Raw genomic sequence first — 19622 nt, 5'->3', positions numbered from 1 at the left:
AGTCCCCATTTGGGACATGGGGACAGACCTATTCAGGTTTCCCCCTGCTCCTCATGCCCCTAATTAAAACCAGTCACAATCTGGCACATGCTGTTTAGTCCATAGCTTTCCATGGATTTCCCTGGTTGGTTTCGGATCTCGCTTAGTTGGGGGAAATGAGCTGTTTTGGGCCCATCTTGAGCAAACATTTCAAGAGGTTGTAAATTTCCATATTTAATATCTGCAGTTCTTGGCAAGTTTAGTAAAATTTCCTAATTTTTATTGTAATAGGAGCTCCACTTCCTACTAAAGTCAAGGTAAAAAAAATCCCATTGATCCTAATTGTGGATTCTGTTCAGAAGGGCATGAAGATAATCTTCTACAACCGCATTGTTTATGCAGAGAATCCCTCTTAATCCTTTAACAAATTAGTTCTGAAGCCATTGGGATTCATTTCACCATTGGGATTTATTTCATGAATTCTCTCTGTGGTCACAATTGTCTCTCATCAAATGTAATGAATGATTGACAACTACATAACTAAATGTTTCTGCTAAATTACACCTACTAATGATCAGACTTCTCTTCTGAAGTATGCTTTTCAATAAGGGTCTAATTTGGTATTCATAAAAGATACTTACGAAGATAATAAACAATCATTTCCTTCCCCAATACACGTGTACCTGTGGCCTTTCCAAGCACACATCATATTATTGAAAACTGTTAATTTCTATTTAAGACTATAATTGCCTACAACATTTCCAATGACACGTGCAGACTACCAAGCAAAAGGAACTGTTAAAAAACCTATCATTGTAGGTTCAAATAGCGACTGAAGAGTGACGCTCTTTGATGGCTATTTGGTGGCCTACCTCTGAGTCAATCTCTGTTCAATCCCTTGTAGCTGAATCAGAAAAAGTCACTATCACAACTGGCAGCTTCAGTAAAGAAAACATGGAGTGAAAGGGTGTGGACAGCAAACTCCGCTTTCACTCACAAAAGGGGCCTCTCCAGACAGGACCGAGGTGCACTGCTAGGGCAGCAGAGAGAAGTGGGCATTGTTTTTGTAGTTGTGCATCAGTTATGTGGGAACAGAGGACTTCAGATTGCAGGGCTGTCAAGCCAGCAATTTTCACAAGCATTAAATTCACTTTAAAAGAGAGAGACAGAAGATCCAGCACTGCCATCAACAGCTTTTGAAGCAATTGTATAGTTTGTGATCTGAGTTTAATGGTAATGGCATTTGACAGCTTGCTTTGTTCTTCCAAAGGTAGCAGTGGGATATCATGGGGGTGAGGTCAGTCATCATTCCTAGGCATAGAATTATTCTGTTTCCATAACAGGTGAATTTGCTCTCGCCACACAAGGCCTGTGTTTGCAGATGGAAACATGACAGCCCATCTATCAGCTCCACCAGCAGCCAGCACTGTGGGACACGTACACCACAATGAATGGGACTCGCATGACTATCTCCACTGCAGACTGTGGTGGTAGAGACATATTTCATCCAATCCTACTCAAAACAAGCGGCAACATTAACCTCTCTAATGCAGGCTAGTACATCTGTCATCTCTTACTCCTTACCCTGGTATAAGGAGTTTAGATGAAAGGTCGGACCTGGGCTGCCCTTAGGTGGGGAAGGCATGCTCAGGAAGCCTCTGTGCCCCATCAGCACACCTGCGCAATGGGCAACCAGACACTCATTGCCCCGACTCCAAGAGAGCAGAATGCAGCTGGCAGAGCTGGAGATGTTCACATTCTCAGTAAGTGAACTGGGGCCATGACCAGGTCCCTGTCGCACTGCATATACTTGATCTCTGAGGCTGACCATGCCCAATTCCCGGGGAAGCACTCTCTCTCTGGCTTTTGCCACTCACACACTGCGGCTACGTCTACATGTGCCCCAAACTTCGAAATGGCCATGCAAATGGCCATTTCGAAGTTTACTAATGAAGCGCTGAAATGCATATTCATGAGCTCATGGGAATAAGGGGACTTCGAAGAAGGTGGCGTCCTTTTGAAAACGAGCCCCGTCTGGACGCGCCGCGCGGCGGCAAGGCGCATCAATTTCGAAGCGCCACCGCCGCCTGCATGCTAATGAAGCGCTGAATATGCATTTCAGCGCTTCATTAGTAAACTTTGAAATGGCCATTTGCATGGCCATTTCGAAGTTTGGGGCACGTGTAGACACGGCCTGTATCTCCATGTACACTCTTGCACAGCACAAGCTCTGAGAGCCAAAACACAACCCTTAGCACGTCAAGTCTTTCGTCAGTGAAGAAAGATAACTGTTCACCGTCCAGGGAGAGGGTGAAACCAAGTCCTGCTGGGCCATTACAAGCAGAATAATTTTTCTTACTGAAATAACAGTAAGAATCACGTGAGAGTGAAGCTAAGGGCTTGTCTTCATGGCCTTGTTAGTTCAAATGGTTACACCGGAATTCTTCCTCTCTAGTTAGCCAGACGCAACAGCTCTTGGGTACTGATCCTTTTTTTATTCCTGCCCCGATCCTAATCCCCTTGCCTGGCTTGGAGGATCAGGGTGAGCTTGTGGCTCTGTATCTGCATTCCAATATCAGAAATCCTTCTCCACGCATGCACTTATTGCGACGGTGAGGCTGAAGTACAATTGTGTTAAGTGTCCCAGATGTCTCTAGTGCAGTCAAAACACAACATAAAGGGACTGAACAGAGGAAAGGTTCAAAATACATACCATTATCAATATCAACTTAAGCATCCAACAGCGACAGCAGTAAAAGCAGTTGCAGTGTGGCCGAATTAACATTAACACTGTGCATTAGTGACCAATGCTATTGGTACAGATGTATTAGAAGAGAAAAATACCTTCCCCACTGCTGCTCAGAACTGTTGACACTGAAACAGCGAGCAAGGGCAGCAATTCACTTCACCTAGGGGTAACGCGCAACTGGCACAGTGTGATGTCACTGAATGGGATGTGTACGTTGTCAGGGTACCTGCCATCATGCCACTGACCCTGCATGGAGGGGGCAGGGATGACAGCAATCCTTCCATGGACTGGCTAAGCCTCCACCCGGTGACCGCCGGCTGCAGCCTGTGGTTTCAGACAGAAGAATTCACAACTGCAGGAGGAGGATGACCTAACAGCAGGTCAGTGAAGAGGTGAGGCTGCTCTAGCACTTGTTGGCTGTAATGCCCAGGGAGTGTTCAAACATTGCCATTCTCGGCTGGCTCTGCATGCTCTTGCATGGCACAGTCATGGGTGATGAACACAGCTCTTCCCACTCCAGCATCCTCTCAGCTGCAACTGGTAGGATTGCTATTCATGCTCCAAAATCCTTCTTTGAAGCCATCTCCTGCACAAGTCCCTACGAGCCTCTATCAAAAGGCCCTATCATGCCCTCTTCCTTCTGATTCTCTGGTTCAAATTTGCACCCAGTGCTGATGGTCAGTGACTTTCTGGGATGAAGCCTGGGAATGAAGTTTGTAAAACTTCCCTGTTCCGGATAAGAAAAGTATCGTCCCTTTAACACTCTCCATTATGACAAGAGGTGCTTTACAACTTATCTCAAGGCCTTCATGTGCCCCATAACTGAAACTCCTCCACTTTGCAGCTCCTAAATTCCAGTGCTCCTGACCACAGTTACAGTGGTAAATATTTTACATGTATTAAAGAAAAACCATCAGAAACGCTCTGGAAGCTGTGGTGGAAATGGTGGTACCTATGCCAAAAAGGGTCTTCCCACTCTATCCAGCAACTGCCACCCTCTGTCTGCCTAAGGCAAGGCCGATTCATTTGGCACTTTCTCCCCAGAGTCCCAGACTAGGAAGAGTGGCTGTGACTGCCACTGCGTGAGGTGAAGCTGCCACGTACCAAAACTCTGCAGCTGGTGACAGCCCCAGGTTGACTTCAGGGTCCTCCATCCATGGTTGATCACACAGAAACTTCCTGGGGGCCTTGGAGCTGTCCAGGGTGTAAAGTGGCTGCATTCTGTGGCACCTGTTTGAGCTCCTTGAAGTAGGCAGAGGTTTCACCAAACTGGGAGATTTGGTCCTTTGCCCAGCAGTGGTGTCTTCAGGGGTTTGATCCTGTCCTGACACAGGTGGCCAGCATGGGCGGTGGGTATTGTAGGCCGAGTAGGGCATTGCCTTCCCTAACTGCCTCACCTGGTGCTGCCCACCCTCTACCGGAGGCCTCCAGGCTCCCTCCCACAGCCTGCTCTTGTGGGTGGGGTGGTAGGGGCTAGAGAAAGCAGGCTGGGCAGCCACACTGCCTGCCTGCTCCTGGGAGCTTCAGGGTCAGCTGCAGCTGTGCCGCCCACTGGCCCCATTATGTGTGGGGCGAGGGATGGGAGGGGAGGTTTGGTTGTGGCCATAGTGGGCACAGCGCCTGGGGTGGAAGGAGCATGGCTGGGGGTCTTGCCTCCCCAAGCTGTGGCGTCACCCACCATCTATGGTGGCCAATGTGGTGTATCCTGTGCTTAGTTTGGATGAAGTATCACCATACGCCTCCTCACCTGGGGCCTTGGATCCAAATCCATAAGCCCTGCTGGAAGTGCTTCACAACTGAACAGGCAGCTTGGTGTCAGCCTGAGACCAGCTAACTGCATGCTGGGAAAAAGCTCCCCTCCTTTCATAAGGCACCCTCTGAATGACCAAGCACAATCACAGAGCCAGAGCTAGGACAAAGACCAGAGGTGCAGACAGATGCATGCAAGGCATGGCCCAAATGCTGAAGTATTAGTACTAGACAGAAAGACAGCCAATCAGGAGGCTGAGAGGACAAGAAACACCCCTTGGTGGGAGGCCTGGGAAGGCACTGGAGGGACTTCCAACACACAAATGAACTTTAAGCTGAGTCTCCACTGTTTTACCCACACAAGCTTAACTGGCACAAAAGCTCCCTCCAATGCCCTAGAGAGACCTGCTACTTTGAACTTCAAGTGCTACTTAACTCCAGCTACAGATTTCTCAATGTGAACAGGAGTCAGTGGAGAAAGAAAACTGCTCACTCTGCAGTGAACACAAGCTGTAATTGGCCATGCCTACTTTTAAGCTTATCTTGCATAAAAGAATTTGCATGTTTAGTTTGGAAATAAAGAGAAATAAAGTTCAGTAGTCTCTAAGAGGTGGGAGCTGCAATCAATTCTTTACTCACAAAGGGTAGTCCAATAAAAATAATATTTCCAGGATATTACACAGGTGAGCGCAGGCTATTTATGTGAGAGTTTGCAGGACTGAGCCAAGTGACTGCAAGCTGGATAAAGATAGGAAAAGCCAGACTAGAGAAAAGTCTTAAGACTTATGTGAATTAAAGAAACCAAGGACTGACACCTTACTGCATATTATCGAGAATACCACAACATCCTTCACCCATTTACAGTAAGGAGTGTGGTGTTGGTATTAGACACACTTACTTACTGGAAGTCTTATGGCTCAAGCAACACTTACATTCCAGATTCTCTCTTAAGTATTCAGTGGTGTTGACAGCAGCCATGGTTCCTAGGGCAAGGTGGCAGGCGGGCCTGGCTCAGCACACCAGAAAGGGTGGGGCCTATGGCATTTGCTCCTCAGTACTGCCCAGACTGCAGCGTTAGACCCACCCACCTTCCCTCACAGTGGTGCAGCAGCGCCGCTGTGGTAATTCAAAGCAGCTGGGAGCTTCAGCCAACGTAGCAGCAGCAGTGGCTGGAGCTCCAGGACCCGCTGAAATGTCAGGCCCAGGGGCAACTGACCCCGTTGGCCCCCTTCCCCCATGTCAGTGGGCCAGTATGTATTTATTCCTCCTGCTGTTACATTTTTGGGGTCCTGAGCAATTGCAAAGAACAAATCTTTGACCACTAGTAGAGGACTGAACAGCTTCTCTCACAGAGACACGGCTGGATCTTGTAACTCTAAGGCAGGGCTGAGCGAACTCTGACAGGAGGGCCATATCAAGGTATAGAAATGACATGGAGGGCCGTGAATGCTCATGAGACTGGGGTTGGAGTGTTGAAGGGGGTGAGGGTTCTGGCTGGGGGGTTCCGGCTCTAAGTTGGAGTCAGAAATTACTTCTTGATGTGGGAGTGGGCTCTGGGCTGGGGATAAGGATTAGAGTGTGTGGAGGAGTGTGTGGTCTCTGGGGTGGGGGCAATGATAAGGGATTTGGGGTTCAGAAGGTGCCTCCAGGCTGGGACCCAGGTGTTTGGAGGACGGGAGGGGGCTCCAGGCTATGGCAGGAGGTTGTAGCGTGGGGAGATTACTGCTCTGGCTCAGTGTGTGGGCTCTGAGGTGCAGGAAGAGGCTCCAGGCTGGGACCAAAGGGGTCAGAGGACTGGAGCCAAAGGGAGCTGCAGGGTGGTGCTTGGGGTGGGGGCAGCATATGGAGCCCTTTAGCTGCTCCTGTGCCTAGGACATGTCCAGAAGCGGGGCATGTTTCTGCTTCCAGCAGCCACATGGAGCAGGGCAAGCCCCAGACCCTGCTCCCCAATAGGAGCCTGAGGCCCGGATTAATACAGCTGGCAGTCGGGATGCAGCCCACGGGCCATAGTTTGTTCCCCTCTTTTCTGTGATTCATTTGATGAGTCATTCAGTGAAATGCTCCAGTCATGCTGTGGTTTAACTGAAGTATTGTTACATACGCTGTACCTACACACTCAGAATTGCCATAAAGATTTTCTGTTCTATGCAGGATTCCTGGCCTGCAGGGAAATTACCTTATGTTTTACTGAGCAGCTGAAAAAGCACACACAGCCTGTAAGATTTTTAAGCAACCGTGGCCTCATTTACATATAAATATATATGTACATGCCATATAAATATACATATACATGTCCTGCAAGAATCCAAGAACATGTCTGTACTTAAAAACATTTTTATCTCCTGACAAATGATGAACAACACCCTTAAGTGATGAGTCAGTCTGGAATAACTGAATATAAATTTAATGATGTAACCTGAACTCTGAATAAAACTGCATTTTGTATAAAAAACCTGGGGGGGGGGGTGAGAAGGCTGATTTTTTCAAAAGCAATCTATTATTTGATTTAATAATACCTCTTTAGACTAACATAAGCTGTGATCAGGTCTGGTGCTGCATGCAAAATTAACCCTGGATTTCTGAAATCAACGTTATTATTACTGAAATTAGTTATCATTGGGTGGTCTGATGGTTTTGTTCCTATTCCTGATGGAAGAGCATCAACATTACTAAATTGATGCATTGCCTTTCATGTTGGCAGAGGGAAGAACTTAGTATTTATGAAGGAGAAACTAATGCCTCACCTTAGTTGGGCTCCCTCCAGTTAGGGTAGGGGTACATGAGGGAACCAGGCAGCAGCCGGGCCCTTGAACTCCAAGCTCCCTGGGCAAATACAAGGCAATTAGCCTCTTTGTTAAAATAAAACGGGATGCCGGGAAGGCGTCTCAAACACAGAGTTGTCCCATCCAAAATAGGATGGATGATCACCCTACCTAAGAAACAAATAAATCAGAGTGCGTCTCTACATGGTGACGTGGTGCACATCAGTGAGGTGAGAATTTTAATGTACACCAGCTGGCTTGTGTAGACCGTACACTGAAAGTGTGAAAAGCATGTGCATATATGCAAACGAGGTCAGGGTTGCTTAAAAACCTCACTGTCCTACAGTCTGGCTTGTGAAAGTTCCCCAGTGCACATTAACGTAGTTCTGTTTGATACAAGACTGTATTAGCTTACAGTAGGGAGTGTTTTAGTACATGACAGAAAGGTCAAAATGGGCCAGTTAGTGATGCATTGCTGTATATTAGAATTCACAGCCCACTGATGGGTACAACTGCACCAGGCAGAGAAGCCCTGGTACATATGAAAACTTCAGTCGTGGGGAAGTTGGCCATGCCCATCACATGGAAGATATGAAAGAATGTTCAGCACTAAAAAGCAAATAGGCAAAAAAAGACACAAAGACACACCCGTTTTCCTCCTTCCCAAGCCGTGTGTCCAGATTGAAAGCGCAAATAAGTGAAAGAAACAGCAATAGGACAATACAACAATTACCTAAAAATTACACAAAGCAGATGTGATAGTTGGAAACTACGAAATCCAAAGGAAGATCAGCTAGCTCACTTCCAAGCTGGTGTTTAAAATACAGCAAACTATCTTCTGAGAAGGCCTGTCAGAGATACCATCCTTGGAAAATAGAGGTTTTTTGATGTTTAAATAAGGTAAGTAGAGACTTTTGCAATGTATTATTAATTAAACTATCACTTGAATCTAGTAGGGGGATTCTGATTTCCAAATCTCTGTTAGCCATATTGGACACAGGAATACAATGAAGATTGCTTCACCAGTCAACTGAACAGGTGTAAAGCAACAAAAACTGCAACAGTTATTCAACAGTCTGAATAAAAATCACCTCTCCCATCACAACCAACCAGGTTTTACTTGCTTGATATCTACCACTATCATATTCCTACCACTTCTTTAGATGTCCAAAAATTCTTCCAGCTAGAAGAAGGTAGGTAAGACCTGAAGTGATAATGCAAAAATATGCAAAGTTAAAGCAAACCCCCCCAAAATTTGAAGGTTTTCTTTATTCAATGCTAAGGAACAAAAAAAAAGGATATTAAAAGTGTTTTAAAATAATATGGTTTACAGCGGGTCATTGTTAAACTCAACAGCACAACTCCCATTTACTTTAGCAAGCTTTGAGCCCCTGCATATAAACAATTTGCACATATTCATCAGTTGAACTGGTAGAGAAGAAGTGAAAAGACTTTCAAGCATGTTAATTCCCACCCACCCTTCCCCTCAAAAACTCACCAAACTTCTATTACTGCAAGAAACTTGACTGGCAGCTAAACATGTATCTTGTTAATGGGTTTCTGACAAGACTTTAAATAGGAGATCAAAACTAAAGCAAAGCTGTGAAACACCTCTGGATCACCTCTGCTGGCTCAAAACTCCTCGTTCTCTCTCTTCAGTGTTTTGTTAGCCAGGAAATTCAATTCAGAATCACAGTGCCACCACTAAGAGATCCTCAGGCATTTACACTGACATCAAGGCAGCAGTCAACTGATGCCAAAGGCAGGGAGGAAGGGGTAGAATCATTTTCCTCACTAAACGTCAATTAAAACATTATTCCTGTCTCTCCTCTGATAACTGTATGTTTGCTATTGTGATGCTTTTGCACAAACACAATGTTTGTAGCAGAATGGTGAACATCTGAATGAATGCAGAGCTGCTGTGGTGTTTCCTAGCAAACACAGCTGCAAGTTGCCAAAGTCTGTTGTGGATTTACACTGTTCAGTGGTCACTGGGGTAATGGAGGCATTAAGTACCATTCAGAAGTATTGTGGTTAACATGTGCTATAGCTTGAAGCACAGTTACCCTTTTCTATTTCCCTCACCTGCACTCTGTAAGAGAGTGATGTCAGGGTTGATCACTACCCTATATGGCATAATTTTAATAACACCACTGCGTGTGAAAGAGGGTGGAGTGGGGGGAACGGAAACAGGTACATAAAACAGGACCAACAAATGGATGGACTAGAATGAGGCAAATGGGTAGGGACAAGGGTGATGGAAGGGTGGACGATAAGCTCATCGAGAGAGAATAAGTAGGGTGAAGCTGAATTGAGACATTTAATGTTTTTAATGCTAAAACACTGACCTGTAAAATAAAGAAACCAGGAGTTACAAATGGCCACCTATGCATTTATTTATCACTTGCAAGTTTCCCACAAAATACCCTGGTAGGACTCAAAAGAGAAGGGATTTGAAAGAGGACCTGGTAGAAGCTACACAGACTAGCTCATGGAGAGAGTTCCATGGGCACAGACCAGCGCTGAAGTTGCAAAGAGGAGTGTGGGGAGAAGACAGTTTAGAGGCTGCTATTGTTGGCAGAGCAGACTGGGAAGGTAAGCTGCAATTCAGCAAGATCCCACAGCAAATAAACAGGGAGGGCCTTGACGATGAGAACACAACACTGGAGTCTGATGCAGTGAAGGGGGAGCCTGTAGAGGGATTTGGTGAGGGAGATGATCCAAATGACAGGCAAGCTGATTAGCTAAGTAGCTACGTTCTGGCCTTCTGCTGGGAGGTAATGTGTGTTTTTGAGACACCAGAGAGCAGGAGGGTTCAGTGGTCAAGAGAGTAGATGTTGAGGTGCTGGATGAGAGCTTGTGTAGCGTGGCTGGAGAAAAGGCAGGAGTTTTGGAAGTGGTTCAAAGCTGAAAAACATACACTGTCCTGTAAACAATATGGTGTTGTTATCTGCCCCTCAAAACCTGATTGTGTGTGTAATTCAAATGAAGTCATAAGTTTTAGGCAGTCTATTTCTCAGACATGTCTGAGTTGCATCGAATTTAGACATAACATCCCATTTATCTTGGCATAACACAAATCCCTAAATTATCTGCCTTAGGAAACGCCTCACAGGGACTTTTTATCTTCAAACCTTGCTAAAACATAAGCCTGCCAAGGAATTGTCTGCAAATAAATGTTACCAGAAGCAAAGACCTAAATCTCCCCTCAGTAAAACCAGGGTGGCCTCAAGAGGGAGGTCCAGGGGAAGACAGGGCCATGGCTCTACCTTGCCACCAATGCCTAGCAGGACTGGCTGCTGAAGAGCATGCTACAGCATTCTTGAAATATAATGCTAGATGTGCACTCCCGACGCTGCCTCAGAGCAGTACTCTCGGAGCCTGCACTATCTGCACTATTTGTTGAGTGCGACTGCATGCAACTAATTTTGAAATGTGTATGCTACTTCATCTCCCCAACTCCAGTGCTAGAGGCTCCCCAGATAAATATCTGGAGAAACCAAAGCTTGATTTACCACAATAAGATGGCATCAGTCTTTTATATTAAAATGCTGCAATACAACCACTCAATAGAGTGGTTACCCCACTGTATGCATGCTTCATTATTGTGTTTTATGTCAGTTCAAAGACCCAGAAGTCAACAAAGCTAAGCTGGCACAAAATAGGAGCAAAGTGATGAATCAGGCCCTATATTTTGATGTCTAGTATCTCCAATATAAATTTTTAATTATGTCAATGAGTTTACTTTTGATGTTAAATTGCTTCATTGTTGCCCACAGTGCTGTGTGCCAAACTCTGTCGAAGGCCTTCTTAAAATCAATAAAAATAAGGTACAGGTCCTGCTGATGTAAATTATATTTCTGACAGAGTACAGATAGGTTGAAAATCTGTTCAGTGGTACTCCTGCCTGATCAAAAACCAGCTTGTTCTTCAGAAATAATCTTCTCGGCCTGGGGTGTTAGTCTGTTCAGTATGATTTTCAGCATCACCTTACGAGGGTGGCTAATTAAGCTGACGGTCCTGTAATTTTCACATAACTGTAGGTTTCCTTTTTTAGGAAGCGTTATAATTAGTGATTTAGTCCAAGTTGTTGGCCATTCTCCACTCTGCCATATTTTGTTGCAAATCATCATGAGTATGTCAACCATACTGCTTCCTCCATTTTTTACAAGTTCAGAGGGGATGTTATCTATGCCAGGTGATTTGCCTGCCTTTAGCGATTTAATGGCTGCGTCAACTTCCTCCTGTAGAACGGAAAAATTTATATGAAAAGGCCAGTAGCGCGGTATTATTCAATGGTGCCGTTGGTGCCTGGTTCCATACCACTGTAGGAGTACAACAGGGCTGCATACTCTCTCCTACCCTTTTCAACATCTTTCTGGAATGTATCATGATGGATGCTCTAGATGACCACTCTGGAACTGTAAGTATTGGCAGTCAATCTATAACCAACTTACGTTTCATAGATGACATTGTTGGACTGGCAGGGAGTGAAAGAGAACTAGATAACCTTGTTAAATGCCTAGATAAAACTTCAACAAAATATGGAATGGAAATAAAACGCAGAAAAGACAAAACTCATGACCAACAATCCTAGGGGTATATCTGCACAAACATCCATAAAACAACAGAAATTGGAAGAAGTAAAACAATTTAAATACTTAGGGTTGCTCATCTCTGATGCAGGTACTAAACCAGAACTACTCGCCAGAACAGCAATAACAACTGCAGCAATTGCAAAATTAAAACCAATCTGGAAAGACAAAAACATATCCCTAAAGTCAAAAGTAAGGCTCATGCAAGCTCTTGTACACTCTATCTTTTTATATGCTTGTGAGACCTGGACTCTGACAGCAGAACTAGAGCACACGATCAAGGCCCTTGAAATGAGGCTATATCGCAAGCTTCTTAACATCCCCTACACGGCACATATTAGTAATGAAGAGGTCAAAAACATCACCAACTCAGCAACAGGACCTCATCACAACCTACTATCTGGAGTGAAAAAGAGCAAACTAAGATGGTATGGACACGCAACGAGATCATCAGGCCTGTCCAAGACCATAGTGCAAGGCACAGTCAATGGCAAAAGGAGACGTGGCAGACAGAAAAAGCAATGGATAGACAACATTAAAGAATGGACAGGGATGAGCTTGGCCGCAACTCAAGAATTGGCATGTGACCGCCAAAGATGGAGAGACACTATAAAGAACGTTGTCATGAAGGCGCCCCAACGACCTCAGTCAAGGGACTGATGATGATCTCCAATAGGGTTATAAAATCAATAAAAATAACCATGGCAGTAAGTTTCCATTCCTGGAATCATTGTAGGGAGAGTGACTGGTCAGGGCTCCTAAAACAAAAGTACAGGACTGGGGTGATTAAAAGTAATATCAGACCTTTAAATCAATAGTATGAGCCAGAGAAGATGTCTTCTGTTCACTATCCCATTGGTCTGTTTATAGAAGATGAGACGAGACTATTGGCTGAGAAGTGAGAGTGAAAATTTTCGATTCCTTCTGCCTTTGCCTATAAAAACTCAATCATCCTTCCTCATTGTCCCACTTTATCACATCAGACTGTTGAACTATATTGTTGTCTTAGAATTTAGTAAAAGGAACCATGTCATTTATTGCATTCTCCCGTGCTCAATTTTACTCTTAAATTTCACTGCTCTTTTTCCAGCCACCACTTTCTATAAAAGCAGAGGCCAATGCCCAATGCTGACTTCTCTTTACAAAAATGTGTATCAACTGCGCTAGCCTAGCACCCTGCCCCTTGCTGGACCTCTCATTTCACTTGATTGCAGGCAAAATCCTACATCATTCTCACAGGGCAGGGCCAACCTGAAGAGACTGCCACTTCTTTTAATGTTAATAGCTCTCAGTTGATCAGGGAAGGGAGAAAAGTCCCATCTTTGGTCCCCTGCTTACCCCAGAAATACAATGGTGCATTTTTATCAAAAGACTAGGAGTGGGGTGGGAATTATCACGCCCTAGGGAATAGCATCAGAGAAACAGGAGGGAACACCTGAGTATCCCCTTCCCCCAAGGAGCTGGAACAGTCTGGAAGGTAGAAGGGGAAAGACCTGTGCACACACTGAAGGGCTCAGAACCAAGAAGCTGTGACCCTTCCTGCTCCAGGAATCTCCTCCCAAGAAGATGGCAAAGCAGGGAGGGTATTTCAGGAAAGCCCAGCAGGCCAATTACTGCCCCTGGCCTGAGTGGTGAGTTCCCTATGCTCTCCTCCTGGCACTGCAGAGCTGACAGAGGTCAGTCTGTCCTCCCTTGCCAATGAGCCTGTGATCTGCAGTTAGAAGAAACAGGACAGCGCATAGGCCTGGAGAGTTCCCCTCAAACTGAGGGCTGTTCTTACAGTGGGGATCCCTCCACCCTAGCTCAGAGGGTGGGGTTCCATAGTCCGAGAGACAGAAAAAAGCAAATGCTTATGCTTTAAAACAATAAAATGTCCTACACTATCCCAGCAAATTAACATATATAATCCTTTTAAAAAACAGAAGCAAACCCTGAAAGTGCAGCAAAGGTTTATTTTTAACCGCTACATTGGCTCACTTTTCCTTTTAAAGACTATCCTGGAGCTGTCTCAGCTCCTTATCTTTTTGGCTGCACTTAAGAATTTTAAACTAGTACACATGCTATGCAATCCAGCCTTTCGCTGATGCATGTTCCTTTCCCATGCTTGCTGGCCCATGAAAAGAAATGGCTCACCATGAAAGATGTTAAAGGTTTCTTTATCATTTCACTAACTAGTTCTCTTTATATTAAAGCTATTTACTGGGGGGTAAAAAGCCAAGAGCATGCAGAAACAGTGTTTTTTTTTACAGATTACGAGAACAATTTACACTGTGCCCAGGATCACAAACATACAATGAATTACACTTTTGTTTCTCTGTTAGACAGTGAAAATAAAGGCACATAATATGGAGATGAGTGTATTACTGGATATGATTTTATTTTCTCCCTAACACATCCTTAGGCGAGAAGACAGGTATATGATGAAAATCCTAATCTTCTCATTCAAAGTCGCACAAAAATAGTGCTGAAAGAACACTGCAATGGGAAGAAGAATTTGTTGACTATATTAATCCTTCATCTTCTATTTTTCTTCTCACATTACAATAAACCCTTGATTTAATAGACTAATGGGGGAAGGGGTTTCTGTTAAGGCTGCAAGTCCGTTATATTCAAATGGTTATACTGTATGACGATGCACTGACCTTCCCAGCCCATCACTCACTCTTGTCCTCAGCACCCCACTTTTTTCTTCCCCCCTCCTGCCCCATTCTTCCCCTCATGCTTCCCTCTCCATTTCCCAATTACCAGGAGAGGAGCTGAGTACCAGCCTGGCTCCTTCCACCTCCTACAGCTCTCAGCGCTGCAGCTCCTCCAGCCCCTGGCTCCGAGCCGCGCGCGCTAAGGTATAGTGTGGCTGCCCCCAGCAGGCAGCAGCCTCCGACACCATGGCAGCTGCACAACACCTTTCCAGGCAGCAGTGGCCGAGCACCAACATGCTCCACACACACAGGGCTGGGTGGGATGAGAGCACCGGAGCCCCCCCACAGCTTCTCCCCAGACTTCTCTGGCCCCAGCCACTGCACTAAAGCCCCCATGGCCCCAGCTACTCCAGCAGCTCCCCCAGCCCCAGCCCCAGCAGTGGCTCTGGTGAGTCTCTGGCGAGTCTCTGGCATTTATTTGGGGTGGGGGGGCAGGGAGGCTGGCAGACAGCGCCCATTACTTCTGAAGTCCGTTATATCAAGGTCTGTTAAATCAAGGGTTTACTGTAGTCTCATTTGTCCTTTTTAACACAACCAACAGTACTCCTCTTGTGTCTTTATTTATCCTTCATACTACTATTATGTTAGACTAAAAAGCATCAATTCTGAATAACCATACAAATTATTCAATTCCATTTCAGATACTGGAGCTCTGAAATTTTTGTCTAAACTATGACTGAAAATTTAATCTCAAAGCCTCCTTTGTTCTTTACTGAAATGGCTTGCGCACCTAGATCCCTGATGTAATCAAACAGCAACTAACATTTCCTGTAAGCTATCCACAGTGCACATAACTATCCCTTTAGTTTGCTGAGTGTATGGAATAGGCTTTTCCCCATCAAACCTAATCTCTTGTAACTTTCTACACAGCAAATGAAAATTATTTAGTAGGGTCATCACTGATTGGTACAAATTACTACATCATACCTTAACTTTCCAATTCTCTATATACAACAGTATGTCACTTCTTTTACTTGACTTTTCAGAGGAGAAGGCACCAAAACAGAAAACCAAGGCATGCAGTGCTGCCTGCTTTTTCAGTGTTTAGCTTTTACAAAAAATATTAATATTAAAATCTGGTAAAAAATATAAAAGGCGATAGCAGACCTTGTTAGAGGGCTCGCAGAAAGAAAGTCTATCAGTCACAAAGGAGACATGGTCTTCCCTCCATTGAGAGTCTGAGGAAACCCCAAAGTGAGTGGTCTTGACAATGCAAAAGGCATGAAGAGGAGGCATCCCCCCAGCAGCTTCTATCAGTATGGCTTCTATAGAGCACTAGCCAGAGCTTAACCATTGTTTTATTAAGAAATAAAGTTTCTGCTCAATATCAAACAGCCCAAGAAAGTAATTGCAGTTCAGGCTCATTAGAAGTGTGTGTTAGGACTTTCAGTTCTTCAGGGATGGTTTATTTTTCTAAGAAAGGTTATAATGGGTTCAGCATAGCAGGGACTCAGCAGCGTGTTTGCTGGAGATGCAGGCACACATGGGAACACCTTGTATGAGAGAATGAGAGTGATAATGCCAGAAAGTGAATGAGAAAATGCATGAGGATAACATATCATTAAAAGCAGGTATGTAACATACACACTTCCTGACAGGTGACTACAAATAAGCCAGCAACAACTGTATTGTTTCCTCATAATTACAAATGGCAATTTTTGGAAACAAACCTTTAATTTATTAAAATTCGTAAACTGGTTTTCAGCCAGTAAATTGAAAGCAAGTGCATCACTCATGATTTCTAAGCCTCAAAGGGATCCCAGTTAGCGAACGGTTAGTTTGGGGCTTGCTGAACCATTAGTGGTTTTAAAAGAATGGAAAATTAGAAAAGCCCAAAATAACTTGAGTATTTTCAATTTTATTCTTCCTCAAAAGACATTCTGGACCCAAGCCTGTGCTCCTACCATGACTAGCCTCTAGAAGAACCTCAAAGGGAATTCTGCCCCAGGTGAGCAGGACTGGTGCCAGGGTTTGTGAAAAATGAAAACAAAACAGAAATCTCAGAGCAACTGCACATCCTGGGCCAGATCCTTGTGTAGTATAAATTGGGGTTATTCCATTCAAATTAGTTAAACTGTTCTTGAGAACACACTAGCTAGCTCATTGTCTTTACCACCTTGCATAGAGCATCACTGAAATGTTCTGCCTTACCTTGTTGTAGTACTGCACCTGAACAGAGTGCCATTGTCCATCACTGACCCCTCCTGGAACAAATGGTGCAACTGTTGTAGTGGTCTCTCCTGAAAGGTTAGTTGGGACATGAGGAGGGGGAAAAAAAAATGACCAGGATTTAGTGACCGGTTCAGCACTGCACAAAACACATACATAAAGACAGTCCCGCCCAAAAGACAATAGTTTACCACCCACCCATGACATCCAGGCCTAATACACTACGTCCTAATGGCAATTTAACATGGAAGAATTTGGAATGCGAGTCTGTGAGTTGCTAAGTACTCACAGCTTTACTAGAGTTTATTTTGGGTGCACAAATGGAAGAGTGACTTTTGTAACACATCAGTGAAACATTTCTTTTTCACTGCTGTTGAATGTAAAAGGAGATGTGCAGGACAAACAGAGCTACCGAAAAAATTGTCAAGTTAGAAAGTATTGACATGCGTTTTGGTGCTTTGTTTGCCTTCAACAAAAGTAAAAAAAGAAGTCCTGAAGCACTTTAAAGACTAACAATATAATGTATTAGGTAGTGAGTTTTAGTGGGACAGAGATACTTCTTCACATCTGGAAAATCTTGATAGTAACTGACATGAAGAGAATTTGTCAGAAAGATAGAAAAATATGAAATAAAAATGACGACTCAGCCAGGTAGGACAGAAGTCGTGGGGGGAGGAGGGGCCGAATGGAGAGGAAAGTGTCTATTAAGTTAAGTGGGCTGCTTGGGGTCACTAGTAACATGAAAGGTGGGGAAACTGTCCTAGTAATGCATAAAGTATTTGTTAACTTTGATAGTTTTCACCTTGGACTCAACAAACTTGAGAATAAACTTAAATTCAGATGCCTCCCTCTATAATCTGGTGTTCAAGTCTCTTTGTTTTAGAACGCACACCATTAAGTCTTGGATGCTATGACCTTCTAGACTGAAGTGCTCACTGACAGGTTTATGTGTATTCGGATTCCTAATGTCTGATTTGCATCCATTAATCCTTGCGTGAAGTGACTATCCAGTTTGTCCAATGTACATAGCAGAGGGGCACTGCTGGCACATGATGGCATATATCATGTTGGTGGAGGTACAGGAATATGAGTCCCTGATAATGTAACTGACATGGTTAGGTCCAGTGATGTTGTCTTCAGCGTAAATATGTCAGCGGAGTTTATTGCAAGGAAAAGTTCCAGGATTAGTATTTCTGTGGTGTTACATGTGGTTGCTAGTAAGAATTTTCTCGAGGTCAGGTGGTTGTCTGTAGAATAGGACTGGCCTCTCACCCAGGGCCTGTGAGAGTGCAGCATTATGTTTCAGTATTGGTTGTAGATTGTTGATAATGTGCTGGATAATGGATAATACCATTCCACAGGGATTTGAATGACCTGCACCCCATCATCAATCTCAGCCTTGACCATTCCACACGAGAGATCCCTTTCCTGGATACCACAGTACAAATCACTGATGGTCAAGTCAATACCATTCTCCACTGGAAACCCACTGATGGCTACTCTTACCTACATGCCTCCAGCTTTGATATTCATAGTGATCCCAAACAGCCCACTTAATAGACACTTGCAGAAACTATTTTTCTTGCCCTTCCCCCCTACTCTCCTTCTGTCCTATCTAGCTAATTCATCAGTTTCTATTTCATTCTTTTTCCTATCTGTTAAAATCTGTTGTGACTTCTGGTTTGAACATTGTCTTGCTGGCTAAAAGCATATCAGTGAAATCTACTTATGGTCAAGGCAAGAAGCTAGAATCTGAAAGCCCTACTGGATGGAGACAAAACACTTATCTCAGAAGAATTTTTTATTTCTAACCTTGTGATTGAGCTGTACTGTTTGCAGCCAGTCATTGTTTAAAATCAGGATTTTTTTGTGTATTAAGTGTAGGAGATGTTAAGTCAGGTATGCAAACCAGAACAACTAGCACAGTGACTATTCATTGCTGATGTGAGTAATGACATAGCAAACACTTACAGCAAAAGTGTACATAAGGGCCTGGCAAAGTGTTTTGGATTCCTGCTCTCCTTTTCTTTTCTTTACTCCCCAGCCCCCGCACTCCCTTTTTAAAAAAAAAAAACGCTTGGACAAACATTCCAGTTACAGAGGAAGAAGAGAAGAATGAACATTAGAGGAACTACCTATATAACAACTCACAGAAAAAACTCCTCCCTTCCCACAAGCTAACAAAGCTGATAGTTCCACACACCGAGCAAGTGTGCATTCTCCTCTACTTTCACAAGTAACCTTTCACTCTTCTCTTCTGCGTCTGTGACTATGCCTTACTGCTAATACACCTTGATTATTCAAACAGCACACACTACAGTTTTGTATGTGGTCTAAATTTACCTCAAAAAGGGCCTCAATTATCAGTAACAAAGACATGGGAGGACCATGTGTCTCAGGTCAGCCAGGTGCTGGACTGACTATCAAAGCAGGAAAGTACAAGGTGGGGATGGCTGAGGTGACCTACCTGGCTAAAGTGGAGGCAGTCAGAGACTGGCCGGTGCCCCAGACTAAGAAGCAGGTCCAGGCCTTGATCGGGATGGCAGGGTACTACCAGAGGTTTGTGCCCCACTTCAGCTCCATCACAGCCCCCCTCATGCAGCTGTGTAAGAAGGGGAAGCCCGACAAGGTGGTCTGGACTGAGCAGCGTCAGGAGGCTCTCTGTGCACTGAAGGAGACCCTGGGCAAGGCCCCAGTGTTGGCAAACCCAGATTTTGACAAGTTCTTCATGGTGTTCACTGATGCCTCAGACAGCTGGGCGCTGTGCTAATGCAGGTGATCAACAACAGAGAGACACCCCATTGTGTACCTGAGCAAGAAGCTGCTGCCCCAGGAGCAGAACTACATGGCCATAGAGAAAGAATGTCTGGTCATGGTGTGGGCTCTGGGAAAGCTGTAGCCATACCTGTTTGGATGATGT

The 19622-nt window shown here is 44.5% G+C and overlaps 1 protein-coding gene across 4 annotated transcripts in view; it reads right to left on the bottom strand.

Moving 5' to 3' along the window:
* The window catches only part of CELSR1 (cadherin EGF LAG seven-pass G-type receptor 1), a 273373-nt gene that overhangs the window by 92743 nt on the left and 161008 nt on the right, over positions 1-19622 (bottom strand). For all 4 annotated transcript variants that reach the window (XM_075015986.1, XM_075016015.1, XM_075015995.1 and 1 more), the window contains exon 5: positions 16685-16773. In XM_075015986.1, coding sequence (XP_074872087.1) covers positions 16685-16773 — 89 coding nt within the window. The remainder of the gene's footprint in view (positions 1-16684; positions 16774-19622) is intronic.

Source organism: Carettochelys insculpta, chromosome 1 (assembly GCF_033958435.1).
Source record: "Carettochelys insculpta isolate YL-2023 chromosome 1, ASM3395843v1, whole genome shotgun sequence".
Lineage (NCBI taxonomy): Eukaryota > Metazoa > Chordata > Testudines > Carettochelyidae > Carettochelys > Carettochelys insculpta.
The sequence above is the reverse complement of the archived record's forward strand: the minus strand, read 5'-3'. Positions and strand labels throughout refer to the sequence as shown.